The 23,691-nt window shown below is 45.2% G+C and overlaps 1 protein-coding gene across 1 annotated transcript in view; it reads right to left on the bottom strand.

The window, feature by feature from the left end:
* MYZAP (myocardial zonula adherens protein) overlaps positions 1-23,689 on the bottom strand; it is a gene marked incomplete at its 5' end in the record, with an annotated part of 88,931 nt that extends 65,242 nt beyond the window's left edge. Inside the window, 2 exons of the mRNA XM_008581205.1 lie at positions 12,130-12,216; positions 23,675-23,689. Of these exons, the coding sequence (XP_008579427.1) occupies positions 12,130-12,216; positions 23,675-23,689 (102 nt within the window). The remainder of the gene's footprint in view (positions 1-12,129; positions 12,217-23,674) is intronic.
* Positions 23,690-23,691: the final 2 nt, after the last annotated feature.

Raw genomic sequence — 23,691 nt, 5'->3', positions numbered from 1 at the left:
TCCCGGGAAAAAAAAAAAAAAAAAAAAAAAAAAAAAACGGGAGCTTTTTTTAAAAGTAAGAAAGCAAAACATCCATTGCTTCTCACTTTTCTGCACATACTTGGGCAGAGATGGGACACAATGGTTTGTGACACTTTGTATTTGCTTCTGGTAATGCTTCCTCTTCTGTCCCTCACACCTGGGCCACACAGGCACTGACGCTACCCCCTAAATTTGTGGGTATGTTTAGGTGACTGAGCTATTAAATGGTTCTTGGTGGAGTAACAAGCTGGCATTAAGTTGGCCCCAATTTACTAGACATATAATTAGGAAGAGGAAAAGCTCTAATGAAACTCCCCACATACCAGGAAACAAAAGCATGTGCTTTCAGTCACGGACTCCTCCCAGTTCCTGAGAAACAAGCTGATGACAACACAGGGCTTTTGGTGAAATGCATTTCTGCAAACCAAAGGCTCTCTGAGTTGGATGGGCTAGCAGGAAAACTCACGTGGCTAGATACAGAGGATTCTACAAGGAGAGGATTCCTGAGGCAGCTTGAGGAGCTGCTGGGCTACGACATGGAAAGGGAAGGAACATTTACAAAGAAAGAGAAGGGAGAAAATATTGGTTGTCTAGCAATCTTTAAAGGCGATATTTTCTTTAACCCTCACAATAACCCTACCATGTAAATATTACTAGTTCTTCCAAGGTGGCAGCATTCAAGTGCCTGCCTATGACTTTCCAAATCTAAGCTCTTGCCTGATTGCAATGCCTCCAAAATAGCTAAGAGCCAGGAGAGGAATTGGAACTCACATCTCCATGTGTCATCTCAGAGTCTCCAGGGATAGGGAAGCCAACAGAATGGCCTGCAGGTCCTGGGGCCATTTGGCAGAGGCAGGCCCAGGATGGGGGGGCTCTTCTCCCCTTCCCCACACCACCCCCAACTCCATCCAGACTTGCTGCCTCCCTTCTAGTCCTTGATCGCCAACCTCCTCTCTGCCCCTGGGCATTCACACATGCTGTTCCTTCTGCCTGCACTAGTGGGCTGAAATGTCCTCCCTCAGCAATCCCTTCCAGACTGGTTAGGTCTCCCGTCTGGTCTCACAGCAGTTCACCACATTCACCACATTCCATTCACCACAACCATAACTGAGTGACTATGAGTATCCTTACACAGGGCACTTCACAAAGTTCATGGAAAGATTCAAATTACATTCATGTCTATTTTCCCACAAACTCTGTGAAGTCCTCTCATATATGGAAGGCCTGCTTCCCTATCAAGCAAAGTTCCAAGACATCTAGGGCCTTGTTAGTCTTCTTTTCCACTAAAATTCCCAGCATCTAACAGTAATTGACACGCAATAACTTTTTCAGTAAATATTTGTTGAATGAATAGGGAGTTTTAGAAGTCGGAAGAGGTTCTGGTGAATTACCCAGAACATATAAATGTGGTCCAGCAGAAGGGAACACCCCTTGTTCCTCTTAGATAAAGGACAGATGGCTGATGTTTGCCCTGATCGTAACACATACATCCAGAAAGCTGGCAAAGGAGCAGAGACTGCTATCATATTTACAAAATGTCAGAGTGCTTTTGGTCAAAAACTGGAGAACAAAGAAGAAAATTAAAATTGCTGATATGTTTGGCAAGGCGTTTTATGGCTGAAGTCTTCTCTCATATTCTTTAAAACACCTCCCCTATTAATTTTTTGGGGCATAATAAAAGCATTGTTATAATATTAAGAAACAGTCTTCATCTTTTAGAGAAACATGCTGAAATATGTATGACACATTTATTTATTCATACTAGGTAGAGGAAGTGGTGAGTGGGGCATTAGGTGAGGCAGGACTGGCCATGGGTGGAGGGTTGCTGGGGCCAAGTGAAGGGTCAATGATTCATTACACAATTCAGTCTCCTCTTGTGTAAGTTTAAAACATTCTATAATTAAAAGTTTTTTAAAACCCCCTTAAAATGCTGCTTGGTATTTAAAAATTAAGTTTTAAAAATGTATACTAGACCTACTAAAAACCTCCTGGCATGAAACAATACTAGCCAAAAATCTCCTTGAAAGCAAAAGCCCTAATAAATGTATAGAATGAAAAGAAAACTATTAACAAAGAAAGGAAATGGAAACAAACAACTGAAAGGACACTCCATATTCCCTAAGTGAAATGCATCAGCATTAACAACAGGTGTAATCAGTAACATATACAGAGAATCCCTCAATTAAGCTGTTCCCTGGGCATACTCATAAAATTTACCTACGGGTTCATAATAAGGCTGTTTTCCCTAAAGATAAATTTGGCAGCAAATGCCTTAGAACATAACTCAACCTAAATTCCTACTTTAAAAGCTTTTTACTACCATTGGGTTTGGGTTTACTACCATCAGAGTTTGGGTTAGCAAGGCCAGTGATATTACCCAAATTCTAAATCAGAATATATGACCTTGCAATGCAACAGATCCCACAAAGGCAGGGACTGTCTTAGCCACATTCACAGCTATGTTGCTAATACTCAGCATAAATAGATGCTCAATAAATACATTTGGAAGGATGGAAGGAATAAAGACAAAATGTTTGGAATTGGGTCTATGCCAGAATATTTAGACTATCTAGTCATCCCAGACACAGGATTAATCTGTGCAAAGAAAAGCCCTTGGTCAGTAAGGGCTCTCAGGGAATAAATAACAGCGGAAACACACCTTAACACAAATCCCAACAAAGCCCGTCACCGTCAGCCTCCAGCCCTAGAGGCCAAGATGGACAGCTGGTCACACGTCTAGGCTGCCTATCTGACTTAGAAGGACCACAACACAAACAGAAACCAGGTTGTTTCCAAAACTTCTTGCTTTGGACCTCTCCTCTCCAGCCAGGGGGCAGCAGCCAACCCAGGGACTGCTGAGTGCTGAGCCCCTGGGGATCCTATCCACCTTGCAGCAGAGGCTGGCTCTTTCAGGAATGTGCTCTGGCCTGTCTGACGTGTGTGTCCATCTTGGCAAATCACTCGTCTCAGGTCGTAACTCACAGTTGACACTGTTTTGCCTTCAAAATGAACATTACAGTTGAACCCAAGGTGCCTTCCCACAGCCTTCTAGAGAAATAAGGAGGGGATGGGCAGGCCCACATCCTCAAAGAAATGGAAACCTTTGTTACTTCTGACTATCTCATAGACTAAATAGAGACCACTTCCTACATACAGGTATGCTCGGAAAAAGACCAATCACTTTGAATGCTTAAAGATCAGAAGTTAAAAGAAAGACGACTAGCCAAGACAAAGTTCCAAAGAGGGCAACAGTTCTAATGACAGTATTCTGATAGGAGGTAAATTCTTCAAGCTATTACTTTACAGCTTCTATGCAGACAATAGCTGCTTAAGTTCAATAACCCCAAGGAAAAGGAGAAGAATATCTGGAGTGAAAGGAAGGGCAAGATTAGGAACTGCTTTTCTGGAACCCAGGGGTATACAGTACACACCTTAGGTAACCTTGATTTGATAAAATGCAAACACCCTAAACAGACTTTCCCTGATAGGAGAAAGCATACAAGTTGATGTTCCCATGGCAACACAGCTGCATCACAGACCTGAGCTGGAACAGAAAATCCATTATCTATGAGCTGTGTGGCCCTGAGCAAAGTTACTTATTCCACTGAGCTCCCGGGTCCTGAACAGTGAGATGGGAATAACACCACCAATTTCAGAGGGGCATTCTAAGGAATACACAGGGTAATATACATAAAACACCTAGTGCGCTGCTGGGCACACCAGTAGATACTGGAGATTCTAGTATTGGTGGTGTGGTTTCTTTACATTCTGAGTCACCTGGGTTCCTACTAAACTCTACATGTCCATCTGGATGACAGTCTGTCTGTCAACCTCTCTCTTCTTGGGTCTTTTTGCTGTTCTTGTTACAGTCATCAAATTGGCTCTGATAGTGAAATGCTCACCCCCGCACTGGCTTCGGTTTCTCTTCATGGGGATAGGATCACAAAGTCTTAGGAGGTTAGAAAAACTGAAAAGGTTGTATAGTCCAGAGCATTTTTTTTTTTCGGCTTTTTCGTGACCGGTAAGGGGATCACAACCCTTGGTGTGGTGTCGCCCGCACCGCGCTCAGCCAGTGAGCGCACCGGCCATTCCTATATAGGATCCAAACCCACGGCGGGAGCATCGCTGTGCTCCCAGCCCCGCACTCTCCCGAGTGCGCCACGGGGTCGGCCCGTTCAGAGCATTTTTAAACAATATTCTCAGCTCCCCCTCAGTGTCCAATAAGGCTGTGGGCTGGAGGGGCTGGAGGAGGCTGCTGGGGGCAGCCAACATAGCCTGGCCTAATTTTAAACCACAGCCACTGCACATTCACTGCTTTACCAATGGCACTTCCACATATACCAGTCTGAATAAAGAGTCCCACAGCTAAAGAAACATGGGAGAACACTAGCTCTAGGCTATCATTTCCACTTCAGAGAAAACTGAGGCCCCTAGAGATGACTTCACTGGCCCAGCCACTGCAGTGATTGGTGAGGGAGCCAGGACTAGAAGCCCAGGCCTCTCGCCGCCCTCGTCCTTCCGGGCTGTTATCTCTGACGGGCACTCAGAGTCCCTGCCTGCTGTCACAGAGGGCAGCCCCAGCCCCATCTAAAGCTCTGAATCATGGCTGCACGCTCCTGCACCTGGCAACAGACTGTGATGTTGTATAAACAGTCACGCCAAGGACAAGAACTCAGCAGGCTTATCCACCCAGGCCTTTTAAAGGAAAGAGGACTATAACACCAATGGCAAGGGTTTCTTCCTTTTAAACATTTTACTGGGCTACATAAGTTCGCAACTCTACCTTCACACCCATATACGAGGGTACTTCAAGAAGTTCGTGGAAAATGGAATTAAAAGATAACATGAATCCTTCTATGAACTTTTTGAAATACTCTCAAATCTGCTCACCCTCACTCAGAGTTCTCAAAGGTCTAGAGAGAAATAGCTTCTTTAAAAACAACAGGTCACTGAAGGACAACTACAATCCTGGGATGTTAATAGCTATTTAAAATATTATCTGCTTCAAGCTATTTTGTCAATTTGCAAAGGACTTCACCAACACAAAGACTCACAATCAGCTCAAATCAGATTCCCTAAAATTCAACTATGCAGTCAGATCCTTCTTCAACACGATAAATCTTTAATAGCTGGTGGTGGTTCTGACTCTTCTCTGTGTGTGTGTGTACACGCCCACACCCACGCCCACGGGAATATGTTGCATATGGATTTGGATAAGAATGTGGAAACATACACATACAAAGTTCTTTCAGAATGATAGGTATTTAATTTCCAAATCATCGACTACCAATTTTAATTCTAATGTTTAACAATTTTATAAACATTACACTCCACATTTATCAATTTCTCAACATGAAATTTGTGCCCACAAACTATTTAGCATATCATTAGTGATTTCTACCATATTATTAATGATTTTTAACATACAAATAAAAGCCCACAGCTAATATATCTATGTTATTAATATAATTCAAGGTGATTACATAAAGCAAGGAAACTTGTTATGGGTTGAATTATGTCTCCCCAAAATAGACAGTGGAGTCCTAATCCCCAGTACCTCAGAATTTGACCTTATTTCGTGATAGCGTCAAGGTAAAATGAGGCCATTAGAGTTGGCCCTAATCCAATATTATTGGTGGCCTTACAAAGAGGGGAAAATTTGGAGCCAGAGACAGACACTTACACAGGGAGAATGCTAGGTGAAGATGGAAGTTATGCCATGACAAGCCGAGGACTGCCAAGAGCCACCAGAAGCTGGAAGAGGCAAAGAAAAATCCTCTCCTGGAGCCTGCAGAGGGGACGTGGCTCTGCCAACACCTTGCTCCTAGACTTCTAGCCTCCAAATCTGAGAGAGAATACATTTCTGTTGTTTAAGCCATTCAGTTTGTGGTGCTTTGTCATGGCAGCCCCAGGAAACTAATATAAAACTCAATCATCATAATCAACAGCTATTCATTAAGCAACTACTATATGCAAGGCAGGGAACTAGGCTCTGGGGAGACACAATAAAAAGACACTGCTTCATTTCTATATATATGTATATGCCTAAGTATATGTGGTACACAAATTTTGCAGAAATATGTATATATACATATATGATCTTCTTAGCAGCAGCTGGCTAGGTGCCAAGTGAGAGGGGTCTGCCTGTAGTTCAAGAGAGGGGTATTCGCTGCAGCATAGGGTGGTCAGGGAGGGTCTCAGAGAGGAAGGGGCCTATAGGTGAGCCTTGAAGTACAGGAAAGCCTTGTATAAACTGAGTGACAGCTGGGAAGAGACTCCAGGCATGGGCTAGGGCCTTTGCAAGGGTTTTGAAGAGCAAGGAGATGCCATGTTCTTGGGAGATAATAAGTTTTTCTGGTGGGGGCAGAAAAAAACCCCAAAAAAGAAGATATTATTGAGTTGGGGTTTTTTTTAATTGGTTATGAATATTCATGAGATACAAAGCTGATTGTCACCCCTTGTGCCCAAGATGTGAACTGAGCTGGTTTTAAATGGGCAGAGTTTGGGGCAAATGAGGTAGCCCAAGAGGAACTGGCCATCAGGCCAACCAGTGGTGTCCCATGGCAACTGTATCAACATCAGTATTTTGGTGTCCATCAGGTTATAACAAAATACAGCTATTTTACTTAAAAGGAGAGATATCATCATCATCTCCTACCCTTTGTCCGCATTTATCATTTCATGTGAGAGAGAGCCAAGGCCCAGGACTGAATCTCTCAGGTAGGCTGTTAGAGGAAGAAAGTTCTAGTAAAAATAAATTATCTTAGAGAAGTAGGGGTCAGGCCCTACAAGAGAAGGCATTCCACCATGGAGAAAATGAGAGGAGAAGGGGAGGGAATCTGCTCGGGGAAGGGAGGGTGCTCAGGCTCCCAGCGGAGGGCAGGGAGTTGGGCGCAGGCACCACCTTCCCCCTTCCCTCCCCTCTCTCCCCTCAACCATCCCCAACCTCCTCCTCAATGTCCCTGCCCTGTGTCCAAGATGACTCCATCAGGTTCCTGAAAGTGATGGGACCCAAACTGGCTCTGGAGGAAATACACGTGATGAAAAAATCTGAGAAAAGACACATTCTCACTGGTAATCAAGGCAATGGGCTCTTCAACAAAAGAGGGGAACGGTCAGAACATTTTCTCAATGAGTGCACCTATGTTCCATTCAAGATTTTAACGTAGTCTAGAACCTTCTGGGTATACATTCACAAAAACGATCTGCATTTTGTATTTTAAATACTAAAATAATGGTAATACACCAATAAAATATCGGTACACTGGTATGTAAATATAATACTGAAAACAGGCACAGCCACTAGGACGAGGCTCAGAGAGCAGAGCTGACGTGTGGGTGGCATCCTCCCCAAAGACGCAGCACCAAGCCATGGATGGGTTCTCTGAGGTTAGGTCTGTGCTGAGAGAGGAGGCAAGGACAGAATGACGTCAAAAAGGATGCCTGAGAGGAAGGAGCGGCAGGACAGCAGTCTCAGGAAGGGGAATGACTGCACCAGGGTTAAAGGGAGCAAAGCAAAGACCAAGGGCCACTGGGTTTGGCATTCCAAGGGAACACATTGGCATTGAGTCATTGCCTCTGTAGTCCATATGAGAGGCCGGGCACCATGGTGGGTACCTGGCACATATTAGCTCATTCACTCTTTGCATCCAGGCATTATTGTACCTACTTTAAAGATGAGGAAGCTGAGTGTTTGGGAGCTCATCTGTGGCTGGAGAAAGCAGTCTTGGGCAGCTGATGTCTCCTGAAGAGACGCACTAAAAGGCACAGGCAGCCAGGGCATCTTCCTTAGGGGGAGGATGCCTCCTAAGCACACCCCACGAACACACAACACCATAAAAAGATGCTGACTTGGTTGTAATTGCCTCCAGCAGCCTCCAACACACCTTCATGGAGCTGGGCAAAATGCAACACCTGTGATACACCTTCACTGTGAGTAATTGCTTTCTCCGATGATTTGAGAACAGTGTACAAAAGAATGGCCCAACTGGCAGTGGCATCTACCCGTGGCCGACTGCCCCATGGGATCCCAGTTCCTCAAAATACACTAAACATCTTCAATAACAGTGTCAAAGACTAAGTCCAAGCCCTGCCCTCAGCCAGATGCAGCTGTCCCAGGGCCCTGGAAATCCTCTGAACAGTTCTATTTCATCAGAAGTCAATTGGGCCATTTACAGCTTCCTAACTCCATATCCAAGCCAGCTCCAATCCCCCAGCCTCTGTTTACCGCAGACCCACTTTCAAAGCAACCAAAGTCATCTGACCAGGGAGGGTCATGCAGAGTTCTTGCACTTTGCAATTTTGTGGGTCCCGCAGTGGCAGCCACGCTGAAACCACATCAGAGGAAGGGGCCCCCGCAGAGTCTCCTCGCTGGTGCATGGCCTCTGGCTCACACTGACTCAGGCCCAGGAACCTGGCCAGTACATACACGGTGACGAAAGCACCCAGAAAGCCTCAGAGTTACCACCAGAACCTTCAAGTGCTGCCACCACCCAAGGACTTCAGTCCTGGGAAAACAGCCTGCCCCACCCTCCTCCTCTCTACCCCAGCTCTTCTAAAATGCGTCACCAACGATCGCAGACAGGCACTCAGCAGCATACCTGGTCCACCTGGTGTAAGTAGCATCGTGGTGCATTAGTCTACCCCAGTGGATTCTGTTCTGGGCTCCTCAGAGCCTTGGGGTTCTCAGGCCCCTGCAGGATGGTGCCTGGGACTGGACAGGTGAAGGGAGACTGGGAGGACTTTGGCCCTTACCAGCGCCACTTTTGTCTGGTTTATATATAAGGGTTCAGAATAAACATTTTTATTTTTATAAAAAAGAGGTCCAGGGCCGGCCCGGTGGCGCACTCGGTAGAGTGCGGCGCTTGAGAGCGCAGCGGCGCTCCCGCTGAGGGTTCGGATCCCATATAGAGACCGGTCCGCTCACTGGTTGAGCGCGGTGCGGGCGCGACACCGAGGGTTGCAATCCTGTTACCATATAGAGACCGGTCCGCTCACTCGTTGAGCGCGGTGCGGGCGCGACACCGAGGGTTGCAATCCTGTTACCATATAGAGACCGGTCCGCTCACTCGTTGAGCGCGGTGCGGGCGCGACACCGAGGGTTGCAATCCTGTTACCAGTCACGAAAAAAGACAAAAAGGAAAAATAAAAAATAAATAAAAAATAAAAAAGAGGTCTGATTGCTTTAACAAGTTGGAAAAGCACTGTTCAAGACAAACAGGCAAATTGGTATACAACCTGGTTATCAACTCTGCTAAGCACTCGAGCCTCTTTCCTTGGAAACACTTGGCTCTTCTTCAGCAGTGACAGGCCCTCCAGGGCATCTACCACTCCAGTATCAGCACTCAGAAACCCTTCACAAGAATCTCCCAGGCATGCAGCTTGGGTCTAAGTCCAACAGACCAAATTCCCCAATTCTTCTACCATGGGGACAGCACAGCCACTAAGACCCTTGTCCTGTCACTCACTCCCACTTGCATCCCTTCTTCAAAAAGTGTTCTAAGCAGCCTGGGTAGGCCTGGACACAGCCCAGGCCCACTTCTCTGACCTGGCTGTTGGCTCTAAAAGGGACAGAAAGGGAGAGGGGCAGTGAGGGCAGAAGGGGATGTCCCCTCTCCCCCACAGCAACAGCAGGCCCTACGCAACCCTGGTCATCAACAAGGGCCTGGCAGTTGAAGCCTGGCCATTCTCTCTCTCTTTCTGGTTATGACCTTTTACCCCCAAACTTATTCTTTGGAGAATGTTCAAAGCTAACAAGAAGCTAAAAGAAGAGTCCCACTACATAAGCACAGTACCATTATCACAAGTAAGAAAATTAACGTGTACTCAATAATATTTAAAATACATGGTTCATATTCAAAATTGTATAATTACCCAATATATCTTTTATAGGTTTTTTGACCCAAGATGTAGCCAATGTTCACTCATTACATTTAATGTTAAGCCTCTTTAGCCTCTTGTCTACAACAGATGCTAATCTTTTGTTGTTGTTGTTGACAATTGAATTTATTGAGTGGTTCAGGCCAATTGTTTTGTAGAATGTCCCACATTTTGGATCTGTTTCCTTATTACTAGATTCATTTAAACAAGTTTGGTGTGAATATTAAATAGGTAATATTGTGTACTGCTTAATGGCATCACCTCCGAAGTCACATAACAATCAGGTTGTCTCACTACTGGTGATGCTAGGTTGGATGACTTGGCTGAAACGTTGACTGCCAGATTGCTCCACTGTACAGAACACTGTCCCTTTAGAATCAGTAAGTAATTTGTTGAGGTAATACTTTGAGACCACGTGAATATCCGATTCCACAAAAACCTTTCACCAATATTTTTGCCACTGAAGAGCCTACCTGAAGGTTGCAAAACAGATTTTTCTAAACTAATTAGCTGGTGCTCTATAAAGAAGAGCCTTCCCTGTTCTTCCCCTCCCCCTGCCCCTCTCTGATTATCACTATATACTCATGGATTTTTTTTTTTTTATTCAATCTGTCATAACCCATTACTGTCACTATTCTTTTTGATGCTTAGGTCATTCCAATTTTGGCCAGTGAGAGCCCTTTCAAGTCAGCTCCTGGGTCCTTTGCGATGACCCCTTGGTCTTTGAGTGCCACCTAACTTTCTAGCACCAGGCGTCCCAGGCCCTGTTCCTCCTCTCCCTGCTCCAACCTGGAACCAGCTGTTTTTCTGGACCCTTTTAGAAGGACACATCTGCTCTTTTTGAGCAACTTAACCCCTTTCCCCCCCCCCCCCGTCTTCCTCTAGTCATAACTTCATTTTCCTTCCTCCCTGCTTCCTTTCCCTGTCATTCATCATCTGCATTAGCATACATGGCTCTTTGTTTTTGGTAGAAGTGGAAAGAAGAAGGGTGTAAGAGGAGAGAAGGGAAGACAAAGACCTACAGTAAATTAAGGACATTACCAACCCTTTATCAATCAAGGAGAAGCTTTCTTTTTTTATAATTGACCACATTATTGGTTAACTCCAAAGCAAGTCTTGTGTTTCAAGAAGTCACTGCCTCATAATTTCATTTACTAAACTTATATTTTATTATACTATATCACACCATTTTGTTTTATTTTATGTTCATATAAAACATATGTATAAGAAAAAGTACTACCTACTTCCTGGCACTCCTATCCTTTTCTCTTACTTTGTCTCCACCAGTACTTACTACTTCCTAAACTCTATAAAATGAACTTATTATTTTGTTTATTTTCATTCTTGTCCCACTAGGATATAAGCTCTAGGGAAGCCAGGTATTCTTTCGTACACTGCTTTGTTCACCACTATACTCCTAGTGCCTAGAACATGCCTGGAATACAGCAGGTGCCCCATAATTGCTTGTGAATGAGTAAAATGGCTTGACCAGGGCCACGGGCCTAGAGGTACACAGGACCTCCTATTTATCCTTTAAGCCTCCACATCAATGTCACCTCCCAAGCAGTCAAGTCTTCCCTACTCTGTGTTCCCAGAGCCCTTCTCACGTGGCTGGATCCTAATACTTGGAATACCACATCGTCATTGTTTACTTCTACGTGTCTCACCTGAAAAACTGTGAATTCCTCTAAGGCAAGGCAAGGTCATACTTATCTTCACGGCTCCAGCACTTAGCACAGGAGTTGGCACAGAAATGTTTGCTGAACTCCTTTCTCCAGCCAAGAAAGTGCCCTTTCCCCACGCCACAGCTGCCTGCTAGGCTTTTCCCCCCACTGCGTGAGCCGGGCTTCCAGCCACTGCTCCGAGCTGCTGAGAAAGGCTCGGGCCCCACCGGCAGCTCACAATGGGCCCTTTGACTCACCTGCACTGGGCTGTTTCAGGAAAAACCACGATCCCTGCCACAGCACCTGTCACTAAGGCCAATGTCCCTGCAGCTTCAAGGCAACACAGGGCCAGTGTTCAACCAGAAATGAGAGCAGGGGACAACACTGGCAGAGCCCTCTGAGAAGAGCTGACTTCTGGGAAGATGGGAGGCAGGTGGCAAGGTCACGAGGCCTTCGACATCATCAGCAGCCTCTGCAAACAGCCTGGTTCGGGGATGGAAGGGAGAGCAGACTAGAGAGCACAACGACAAGAACTTGCCAGAGCTCTGCCTCAGAGATGGCTCACCTGTTCTCTCCTCTCAATCTTCTTCTCACTTTGCTCAGAAACTGGGCTCTCAGGAGGGACAGTCAGACGTAGTCTGCAGACATTTGCCTGGAAGAGAGGGAGAGAAGAGGCCAGTTAGGAACCAGCATTGGGGGCAGAAGGAGCTAGGTGACGTCGGGCTTCTCACAGTCTGTTCCTAAACTTCACAATGGGAGTCACGGGGGACTCTGAGGATGGGACCGGCCTTTGCCTGCCAGCATGGGCACCCACCACCTTGCTGCTCAAAACAAGGAAACTACTGAATTACTTCACAGATTTCAAACATGTTTTTTTTTTTTTGTCTTTTTTTTGTCTTTTTCCGTGTCCAGCAACGGATCACAACCCTCAGTGTTGCCCCCGTACCAGACCGGGGACCGGCAACGGGATTGCAACCCTCGGTGTTGCCCCCGCGCCTCGCTCAGCCAGTGAGCGGGAACCGGTCTGTATGTGGGATCCGAACCCTCGGGCGGGAGCGCCGCCGCACTTCCCAAGCGGCGCACTTATCCAGTGCGCCACCGGGCCGGCCCTCAAACATGTTTTTAAAAATAGCTCAGATTTCATAACAATATGTATAGAATAATTTCATTTCACAGGTATAGGCCAAAATACAGCTAGAGGGACAGAGGCCAAACTATGAACAGTGGTTATCTGTAAATGCTAAGATTTCAGGTGACCATGGTGGGAGGGTGCTTTCTACTTGACTATATATTTAATTTTTTTACAGTAGACATGTATGTGTTTAATCACAAAGTTTTTTTTATTTATTTATTTTTTTTGTCTTTTTTGTGAACGGCTGCACTGCGGTCAGCCAGTGAGCGCACCGGGGCCATCCCTATATAGGATCCGAACCTGCAATTGGAGTGCTGCTGCGCTCCCAGCACCGCACTCTCCTGAGTGCGCCACGGGCTCGGCCCTACAAAGTTTTTTTTTAAAAAAGTCTATATGCCCATGTTCATGGCAGCATTATTCACAATAGCCAAAAGGTGGAGGCAACCCAAATGTCTGACAACAGATGAAAGGATAAACAACACATGGTATACACCTACGACAGAATATTATTCAGCCTTTCTGACACATGCTACAGCAAGGGTGAACCTTCAGGACATTATGCTAAGTGAAATAAGCCAGTCATAAAAAGACCAATACTGGGCCGGCCTGTGGCTCACTCGGGAGAGTACGGTGCTGATAAAAAGACCAATACTGTACGATTCCACTTACATGAGGTACCTAGTGTAGTCAAATTCATAGAGACAGGAAGTAGAATGGTGGTTGCCAGGAGTTAAGTAGACGGGGGAATAGGGAGCAGTGTTTAATGAGTATGGCAAGTTCAGTACGGGAAGACGAAAAGGTTCTGAAGATAAGTGGTGGTGATGGTTGCACGACAATGTGAATGCACTAATGCCACTGAAGTGTACACTTAAAAATGGTTAAGACGGTAAATTTTATAAGTATTTTACCACAATTAAAAAATAAAAAGCAAAACCAAAGCTGTCCATGTGCATAGTCTAAAAGTAAGACAGCTGGAAAAGCACAGGAGACTATTTGATTATGAGTTGATAAAACATCTAACTCCTTAATTGTCTATACCTCCGGGAATGTTGGTCACTAATCCCTGAGATTCTCATGTCAATTTATTAAAGGCTGCCAACAAAGTTCACTGACATGCTGGGATAAAGGCTCCTAAACGATTTTTAGAAGTCTAAATTGAACCGTTTCTCTTAACATAAAAAAAAAAAAGCATTACACCATTCAGTGAGAGAAGCTACAACTTGTGTGATTTATCAATATTCTATTGACGAAGGGTGACTAGGAGCAAAGTCATTTTCCTGCCCAATAGGGTGGACGGTGGACTACAATCTGTAGTAGGAGAGGACAATAACAATAATAACAACAGTAGCTAGCCATGCATTTAGCACTTACAGTATGCCAGGCACCGTCTAAGTGTTTACATGTATTTATTCACTCCATCCTCACCACGACCCTATGGCAATAGGTACTCTTACCAGACTCATTTTGCAGATGAGGAAGCTAAGCCTCTGAAGGGTTACAAGGCTAGGAAATGGCAGAGCCGAGATGTGAAGCCAGGCGGTCTCCAGAGCCAGTGCTCCTAGCCTTTACACTCCTTGCCCTCTGTGCGCCTGAAATGCCACATGGGCTCCACTCATGGGAGTGTTGCTTGCCCTCCATTATGTATGGAATTGTGTCCTCTGAAAATCCATCCTCACTCTCCTCTGAGCAAGATTCGCTCCCCAGTGACCTCAGCGTCACATGTGGCCTGACCCCCAGGTCTATCACTGCCTCTTATATGGCCAACTTTGCAACTAACCTTGAAAGCTCACCGCCAGTCATGCTGGCCGAAAAGAAACCAAGCTATTCCACTAGGTAGCTTTCTTTCCTGACAGGCAACAACAATGACAGGAATTTGAGTCCCTCCAGAGAAAGGCAACCTCAGGCCACTCAGACTGATTGAATCCAGTCTGGCATCTGCACAAACATCAAAGTGTAATTCACACCAGGTAGGCAATCCAAATCTGGGATGCTCAACAAGCTTCTCTGTTAGGCTGGTCTAATCCATGGCACAATTCTGCAGAGAAAAGGAGGTGCTTTTCTCCTGCACCACGTCCCATACTCACACACACACGCAGACACACACATGCATAGGTACACACATGCATACACACAGGCTCCAACATTTACTAGCTGTGTGACAATGGGCAAGTCACTTAATCTCTCTGAATTTCAAGGATAAAATAAGATAAAAGGAGGGTGTGTAACACATGGCAAGCCTCCGTGAATGTTAGATATTTTTATTATTATCTAGATACTATCATCATAATATCATCCTACATGCTCCAAAATAAAACAGACCTACTTAGTTTCACCCCCCTGCTTTCCCTGAAAATAACAATTCCAGTAATAGATCTGGGACACTGGCACTGCAAATGATGCCTGTTTGTTGGTTGATTACCCTAGAGGGGTAATCCCTAATAACCATAATTTTCAGAAAGGGACCCCATAGGTCTAATCACCCAAAAGTGAGGCGGCTCCTCCCCCTACTTGAGCCCATTCTTCATCTGCCCGCCCAGAATTTTCATATTCCTCAACACACTTCCTACTGTGTCCTGGGCACATTTTACACATCAAGCTGAGGCATTTATACGCTGGGGTACAGAAAGCCACATGGTAAACAAAGTGCATAAAATAAAATGAACTTGTAAAATAAATCATTTGACTTAAAAGATATTTGGCAATGGCAGCAGGTGCTTAAGGCTGCACTCCAGGGCCCAGTCTTAAGCATTTACTCTTGTCAATAGAGATGCTTTGATGGAAACATTAAGGGGTATAACTAGTATCATTTAACAAATGCTGTGGACTGGTTGAACATGAGCTATTTAAACCCAGCTTGGAACAGGATTATCTTCCTAACAAGATGGCCAAAGGTACTGTCTTAGGGAAAAAAGAAAGTTGCAGAACAAAATGTTAAGACTAATCCCATTTTGTTTTTTAAATACACTCTGATAACGTGTAGATTAGGGGGAAAAACTACCCTTAAGGGAACTGTTGATGGTGTTTATCTCCATAAAATGAATTTCTGTGTTATCTGCAACTGTAATAATAATAGCAATAGCAATAATAAAGATTGAGAGATAATGTGTCAGAAAAATGAGAGAGAGAGAGAGAGAGAGAGAGAGAGAGACTAATCTTCTCAAATCCACAGAACCGCTTCAGGAGCAGCAGGAGAACATCTTGAAGGTTTAGAAGGTGCTCTGAATTCCTAACAGAAGCACTAAGGAAAGTAACCCCTGAACCCATGCACCAGCTAGACATGGTACAGTCTACCTCTCTCTATTCATCTGCCTTCAGCAATCTCCCATGGGAAAATCCCCCACTGACTAAGATCAAAGCAATGTTACTTATCTCTGAGCACTTTATGATTTATATTTATTTTATGATTTGAACATTAGTTTCCTCCTCCAAAGATTTGAATGGCTCCCCATTGTCCTCTGACTACAGCATTTGTAGATTGTTAAGAGTTTGGCCCCTGCATACTTGTCCATTTTGCTCTAGCTTAGGCTTCAGGCCTATTTAATCTCTGATTTATATTTTATTTTATGATTTTATGATGCTGATCACCATGATTTCCTGAAACTTACATACACAATACCGAGAACTGCATGAGGCTGGGCAGTACCTGAGAGGCAGGTAGGGCACTTTACTCCCAGGGGTTCCCACAGCAGCTGGTTCAGGCCTGTGTTCTGAACAGTGTGGAGAATTATATCTTACTCACCCTGAACACCATTATTGGACCAGCCCCACCAGAAGTGAGGGTCCCTTCCGGTGGATCACAGCAGGAAGATGGACTCAGCATAGTTCACAGTTACTAGGCACCCACTACTTGTAAAATACTTTTAAGGGCTATGAGGGTACCTTGAAGACAAAGAAATAGCCATGCCCCCAGGATCTCATAATTTAGAAATACACCCAAACAAGGCAATCAAGAACACAGTGTAACCAATACAAGGTACTGAGAGGCAGGGTAGTATAATGGTTAAAGCATGAGGCAACTGCACTTCCTGGGTTCCAACACTGGTTCTGACACCTACTAGCTATGAAACCTTTGGAAAGCTACTTAATCTTCAGTGCTTCAGTTACCTGAGCTATAAAACAGAGCTAGCAATACTATACCTTCTTAGGATCAGTGTGAAGTTTAAATTACCTAATATGTGCAAAGTACTTAGAACAGTTTCTGGTACATATTAAATACTCTATAGGAGTCCTTTATTATCATACAGGAAGGAGAACAGTAATCTCAATTGTACACGGTAGTATATGCGAAGGCTTCTAGAGATGACATTTGAGCTGGGTATAGAAGAAGAGAAAGGCCCTTTCAGGTCAGTGAGGTTTGGAGAATCCATCATCATCATCATAACAACAGACCACTATTAGGCAAGGCATTGCAGGCTGGCCAAAGGCACAGAGGATGGCATTGTTCAGAGACTAAGTAGGCCTGCAGCCTAAGCTAGAGCAAAATGGACAAGTACGCAGGGACCAAACTCTTAACAATCTACAAATGCTGTAGTCAGAGGACAATAGGGAACCATTCAAATCTTTGGAGGAGGAAACTAACATTCAAATCTAAGTCATTTCAATAATTCAACTGACAGTTATCAAGCACCTCGTATGTTCCATGCACTACAAAATAGATGGAAGGGAAAGCATGGGGGAGAGACCAAGCAAGCTTTGTACCATAATGACTTTTACAGCCCTTACAGTGCTCATCATAGTATCAACTAATACTTGCTCATAATAGGTGCTTGCTCAATAAATGTCAGCGTGGGTTTCTTTTCTAGAAACCCATGAGGGTTGGTTTGAAGAAAGTCAAAGGAGAATACACCTGAAACTCCCTAGAGAGCCTTCCACTTTCTTCAAACCAACTCCCATGGGAGGGATGGCAAGGTAGGGGTAGATAGCATTCAGGCCTCCTCCACAAGAAAAGGCACAACCAAGCTCTTGTTGTGCAACTCAGCGTACCTGGAAACTACGTGGGTCCTCTGGGGCCTTGTTTCTGACCCCCTTTGTGGAGGCAAAGAGCCTGGGTTTCTCACCTAGGGGATACTCTGAGCATCCACATGCCATCATGCTCTCAACTTCTGGCACCTGGGCTCACCCAAGGGAAAAATACCCATCTCAAATAAAAAGAGGTGGAAAAGATGACCCAGGGAGGTGAAGGGTCTGCTAATCAATTTACAAAGGTGGATTTCCCTAAGGAAATTAGCCAAATACATTTACATTTCTCTCAGGCCTGGTCCACTTTGTTACTGTGGGTCCCTGTCTAACTGCCCCTAATGACAGAAGGTGTGGCCACTGTGGGTGTGGCCAAGGGACAGACCCCACTCTCTCCAAGCTCAGTACAAGAATCAAATCTCCAGAATCTGCAGGACAGGCTGTGTGTGGAATAGAGCACACCTCATCTAGATTAGGCCTCTTGGCTCTGAGCTTGCAGCCCAATTATCTACATCAAAGTGAGGCAAACTTTTTCTTTTAAGGGCCAGATAGTAAATATTTAGGTTTTTCAGGCCACTGTAAAAACTATTCTTAGCTCAGAGGCACACAAAACAGGCTAAGGGCCAGATTTGACCCAGGGACAGTAGCTGGCTGCCCCCTGATCTACATACTTGGACACTTTTTCCAGGTGGTGTGAAGTGTCCCAGAGCCCCTCTTTCCTGTACCACAGCTGCCTCTAGGCAAATGTCCTAAATAGGAGAACAGCAATCTCTCCTTACTGCTCTCTCTGGTTCCCTTCCATACCAGGCACACTATGTGCCCAAAAAGCCAAGATCCAGAGAAAACACGCAGGTCAATGAAGGCACAAACAAATACCAGGGTGACCTGGAGGGTTATGACTCTCCTGCCCCTCCATCACCACCATCCAACAAGGCTGAAGGGACCTTTCTGGAACACTGTCCCAGGAGTATCTGCATTTCCAAGAAAGCTGTAAGGGGAGAGCAATGCTTAAAGAAGTATTCTCATTCTTGGTTCCTCATGAGAATATCACCTGGAAACTCTCCTAAAAAATACTGATGTTATTCTCTACTTTCAGAGGTTCTCATTCAATTGGCCCAGGGTGAGGCCAGGACATAGCTATTTTAAGCTTCCCAGTATTCTATGTGTAACCATGGTTGAGAACCACTGACTTAACCAAAAAAATGAAACTCCAACTGTGCAACAGGATGCAACAGGATGAGGCAGCTACAATATTTGGAGGCCTTCCCAGAACTATCAAACCCTCACCTGGGCCAGCATTCCCATGCATTTATCACCTGTTTCCTGCCCAGTTGGGTCAGAGGTGATGGGCTGGATTTATCCCACGGCTTCTCTTCCTGTTTTTCCATTTGCCAATTGGATGTTAAGTGTGGCTCCTTTAGGACCCTGGTGAGACCCCTCTTTTTAAGAACCTATTCCACCAGGCCTGGGGAAGGAGGGTCCCTAAACCCTCTCCTCAAGTAGTTAATCATAAGTGGCGCAAGCAATGGCAGGGTGCACAGATGCAAACAATGTCGGGGTGCACAGGCACAAGCAATGGCATGTTGCACAGATGCAAACAATATCAGGGTGCACAGGCACAAGCAATGGCAGGGGTGCACAGGGAAGCACGGGAAGTAGGGTTCAGGGCAGGCTTCCTGGAGGAGACAAGCCTCGTCAGAGGAGAAACATGAAGAAAGGCAAAGGGGCAAGGAACAGCATTGGAAGTTCAGGGAATGACAAGTAATTTGGAATATCTGGGAAGTGTTTGTGTGTGGAATGGAGACAGGACAGGCAAGGACCAGATCAGAGTGCCTGGATACTAACCTAGAAAGTCTGAACTTTTCCTGGCAGTACTGAGGAGGCTCTTGAAGCAGAGGAGTCAGGTGACTGGATTTTGAATTTTAGAAAGACCACTCTGGCTTTTAAGAATGAATAAGAGTCAGCAGTGTGATTGGCATTTAGGAAACACCACTCACCCAAAGAAGGAAAGAGGTAAACAACCTCATATTACTCTTCGGTGTGCTGGAGAAGGACTGAAACTGCTTTAAGACCATAACGCACATAACCGCTGAAAGTACCTTAGGTTGAAACATTTCAACACGGTCTCAACCCCGGATCTACAGCTCTTTGAACTCAACTAGACACCAACTTTGGAGGCTTACTGATTTGAAAGGGTTTCCAAAGTGACCGGAAGCTCAGTGGTAACACCAGCGCCCAGGTCTCTTATGCAGATGTGGATGCACAGTGTAGATAAACTACAGCAGGGACCTCCTAAGCAGCCCTTCCTCAGTGCCCCAGAGACAAGGAACAGGTCAAAATCACATTCCTTACCCTTGACAGAACAATCATGGGATCTCCATAATTGTCTTGAAAAATCAAGTTTCCTTAACATTCCCCAGACTCAGGTCTGTTCACCCTACATCAGACACAGCAAAATGGAAGAATAAAAGCAGAGAGTTGGGACATTTTTTTCTGAGTCTACAACTGTCATTTTTTAGTGGCAGAGGCTTTTTGGCTAAGCCCGTGGTTCCTTAACCTCACAGTCTGGCCTGTCAGGGGCTAGCTCAGGAGGGCCCTGGTGAGGAGCCTGTTTGCTGGATGCAGTGGGACCCACCTCCCTCCCCCAGTGGAAGCTGCAACCAGCTTCCTTCCACCAGATTTGGCATCTGGTGCCGGAGCATACTGTCCCTTCCTCTGAGCCTATAGGATGATACACAGCTTATGCACACAGGTGTTTATGTCTACCAGAAAAAGGAAATGAGGTAAACACCTGCCTGACCCATTCATGGGCCAGCTAAGGAGAATTCTTTATTTTCAGCCAATCAGGCAGAAATGGGACCTAGGACAGTGGTGCATTAGCCAGGGATTGATGACTGGCAGGCCCATTCCAGTTTTTAACAGAGGAAGCCTTTGCCAAATAGAACAAAATATCAGCAAGGGCAGACTAGGAGATAATCCTATCCTGTGGCCTTGTTGGGTTTTGTTTTGTTTTGGTTTTTATGTGCTACTGAGGGGCCACAATACCAGCAACACCAGCCAGCAGTCTCTTATTATCGACAGAGGACAGTACAGGAGAAAACACTTGACAGGTCTATCATCTCACACCACCCTAGAAGAAAAGCTTATCCAAAAATACCCAGCTACACAAAGGAACACGTGCCTTCCCACAAAGCACACAACCTGGCCTCACAACTGACCTTTCATTTCAAAGCCTCATTCAGAGGGATTAACTCACGTTTACAAAATTCCTTTCAAAATCATAAAGCAATGTCAATATTTTTTTTAATGTCTCCCCCCCAGACCCCAAGGTCATCATTCTGGCTGTGGTTATCCTCCAGCCAATTTATCTTCCTGCTGTTGCCATAGATAGAACTATTTTTAGTGCACAACTGGTTTGAAGGCAGACTTTTTTTTTTTTAATTTCACAACTCCTGCTGGTTGGCATCCATAAGTGCCTCTCCGAGCTTTGTTTATCAGCCGACAGAAATTACTCTCCCCACCTGTTTTTATTTTCCTTGAAAGATAATTTCAGATAAGAAGGAAGTACAAATTGCAGGTGGCAGCCACTGAACAAAGGGTAACTGGTGACGGTCTGGTTGGCCACACCACCCTTAGTGGCTGACGCAGAGAATTCCCTGCTCAGTGTCAGCTGTCACCACCACCATTTCTGGTTGGCTTGAATGTCTGGTTTCTCCTGCAGCCTCTTCGGATAAGACAAAAGTACAATTTTAATGACTAACATGTTATCATTCAGGACCATCACTTGTCCACTATCAGAGAGGAATGAGAGAACAGTACAGTCTTTATTGAGAAATTTCAACGTCAGGAACATCTTTAATGATTACTTGTTTGGTCTGCAATTTTATTTTCTAGACATCCTGTTCCTGTTTTTCTAAAAAGTTAGTGCTCTGTCCCAAAGCAGGTCCAATACGCCATTATCATACAGTACATGTCAAGTATCCATTTAAATGAATGATATTTCCTTTCAGTATCCCACTAATGTCAACAGCCCTACAAGTTCCTACTCACCCTGCAAGACTTAACTCCAACATCATCTATAGTGAAAGGCTTTCCTCAGATGGCTTGGGAAGAACCTTTCCTTTTAGCATTCACAGAACCTTGTAAAGCCTCTACCCCACTATCATAATTACCACTTTGTATGACAGTAGTTTGTGACAATGTCCGCCTCCACATTGGAGTGCACTACAATGCCCCAGCCTGCACCGCACAGAAGGAGATCTATAAATGTTTAATGAATCTATTAATCAATCAACGAGTCACAGCTTCCCACCACCGGAGTCCCTCCCTGCCCAAACCCCCAACACACACACACACACACACACAGAGTACCTATGACATTTGCAAATCATGAGCAGAGTTAGAAATCATAAAAAGAACCCTACGACCTTTGGGTATCTTTTTTCCAGAACAAGAACCAGGGTGCCCAGGACAGCCCTGCATGGTCTGATTCAGAGCCCTGATCCTCCAGTCCAAAGTATTTCTGCCATCTTATTCAAAAGGCAAAGTTTCTCAACAGTGTGTCACAATGTGCCAGACACCAAAGCACTTATAACTAAAGAAATACTCTAAATATTTGAGAAAAAAATCTTCAGAAATGTTATCTGGCATACTACTTTAGAAATGTTATCTGGTATACTACTCATTTGTATCCATCCATAATATCACACTGGCCACCCCAATCACCTCTACAGGAGAACTTAGAGAAATTCATGCAATTCATGCAGTATCACACATGTGACCCTGTCCAGGCTTAGAGCTAGCTGAGACTTCATCCCTTCTCAAACACAGTTGTGTTCTAACCAAGAAAGTTTTACACATTCAAAAGGCAAACACCCACTTGGACCTAATGTGGATCTTGCTCTATGAGGCTAATGATTGGACAACTAGAGTTCTCTCATCCTTAAGTGCCTGGTGTGTGCACACACACCCACATAAACACACATCCCAGAGCCCATCACTTGGCCCACACCAATAGTAACACAATGCCTCTGTTCTAAAGCTAAAGACAGCTTAGGTGACCACTATCACTTGTTTGATGGTAAAGCAAATAAGCATGTCTACAAGACTAGCGGACAGGAGTACCAAAGAGGGTTTTGGTTTGGACTTAACCACCTGTTTAGCTAAACCTTGGGGAAATGTGATAACAGAAGTCTCATGATAAGCACTGAATATCATGATAAATGGAAGAACTGAAAAGCCACAAACCAAGCCCCTGGCAGTGTGCTCTCAGGTGCTGATCTTAGAAGAAACATGGAACGTGAAGGATGCAAACTGCATATACCTAGCGCTTCTTTCACAGAGCACCCGGAGAGGTGGGGAAAGATGCAACAAAGATTGAAGAGAAAGAGTGCTTCCAAAGGGCAACCCTCCCTGGAAATGGTGCCCAGGACTTTCAGGGCTACCTCTGCTACCACTGTGCTAATATTTAAATGAGAAGGAAGAAAATGGTTCGCATAAACTGAAGTCCCACACAACTGGGCTCCAGGGTAGCCAGCTGTGGACCTCTAGTTTGCAAAGTGGTGCCCACCTTGGCTAAGCCTGCTGCAGAATCAGTGTTATTCTATCACCAGAGGACACAGTGACCCCTTCTTTCTTTTATTCAATGGAAAGAGAAAAGTTTGGGTTTAAAATACATTCATTACTTTTGGTCTCAAGGTAGGGACACTGCAAATATGTCTCGCTTGCTTTTTAAACTGCTGCCACCAATAAATTTGGCTTGACAGAGAAAGCGGGAAGGACAGGAAATCTCTGGGAATTCCATAAAGTCCCCTAAGCCCGCTCCTACCAGACGGTGGGGCGCCCCAGGGGCGTCAAGAGGAAGGGTCACGGCCCAAGCTAGGCCAGGTCCGGAAAGTTGAGCCCAGGGTGGAGCGTCGTGGCCAGGACCGGCTCCTCCGCGTCCCCATTCCCAGACCCCAACAGAAGGGGCGGCCGGGATGAGGGCAGGGGACGGCGGTGGCTCCTGCCCCCAGCTACTCACCCTCCTGCTGGACGCCC

This window comes from Galeopterus variegatus, unplaced genomic scaffold, assembly GCF_000696425.1.
Source record: "Galeopterus variegatus unplaced genomic scaffold, G_variegatus-3.0.2 Scaffold91, whole genome shotgun sequence".
NCBI lineage: Eukaryota > Metazoa > Chordata > Mammalia > Dermoptera > Cynocephalidae > Galeopterus > Galeopterus variegatus.
This window is presented reverse-complemented; position numbering and strand designations above follow the sequence as displayed.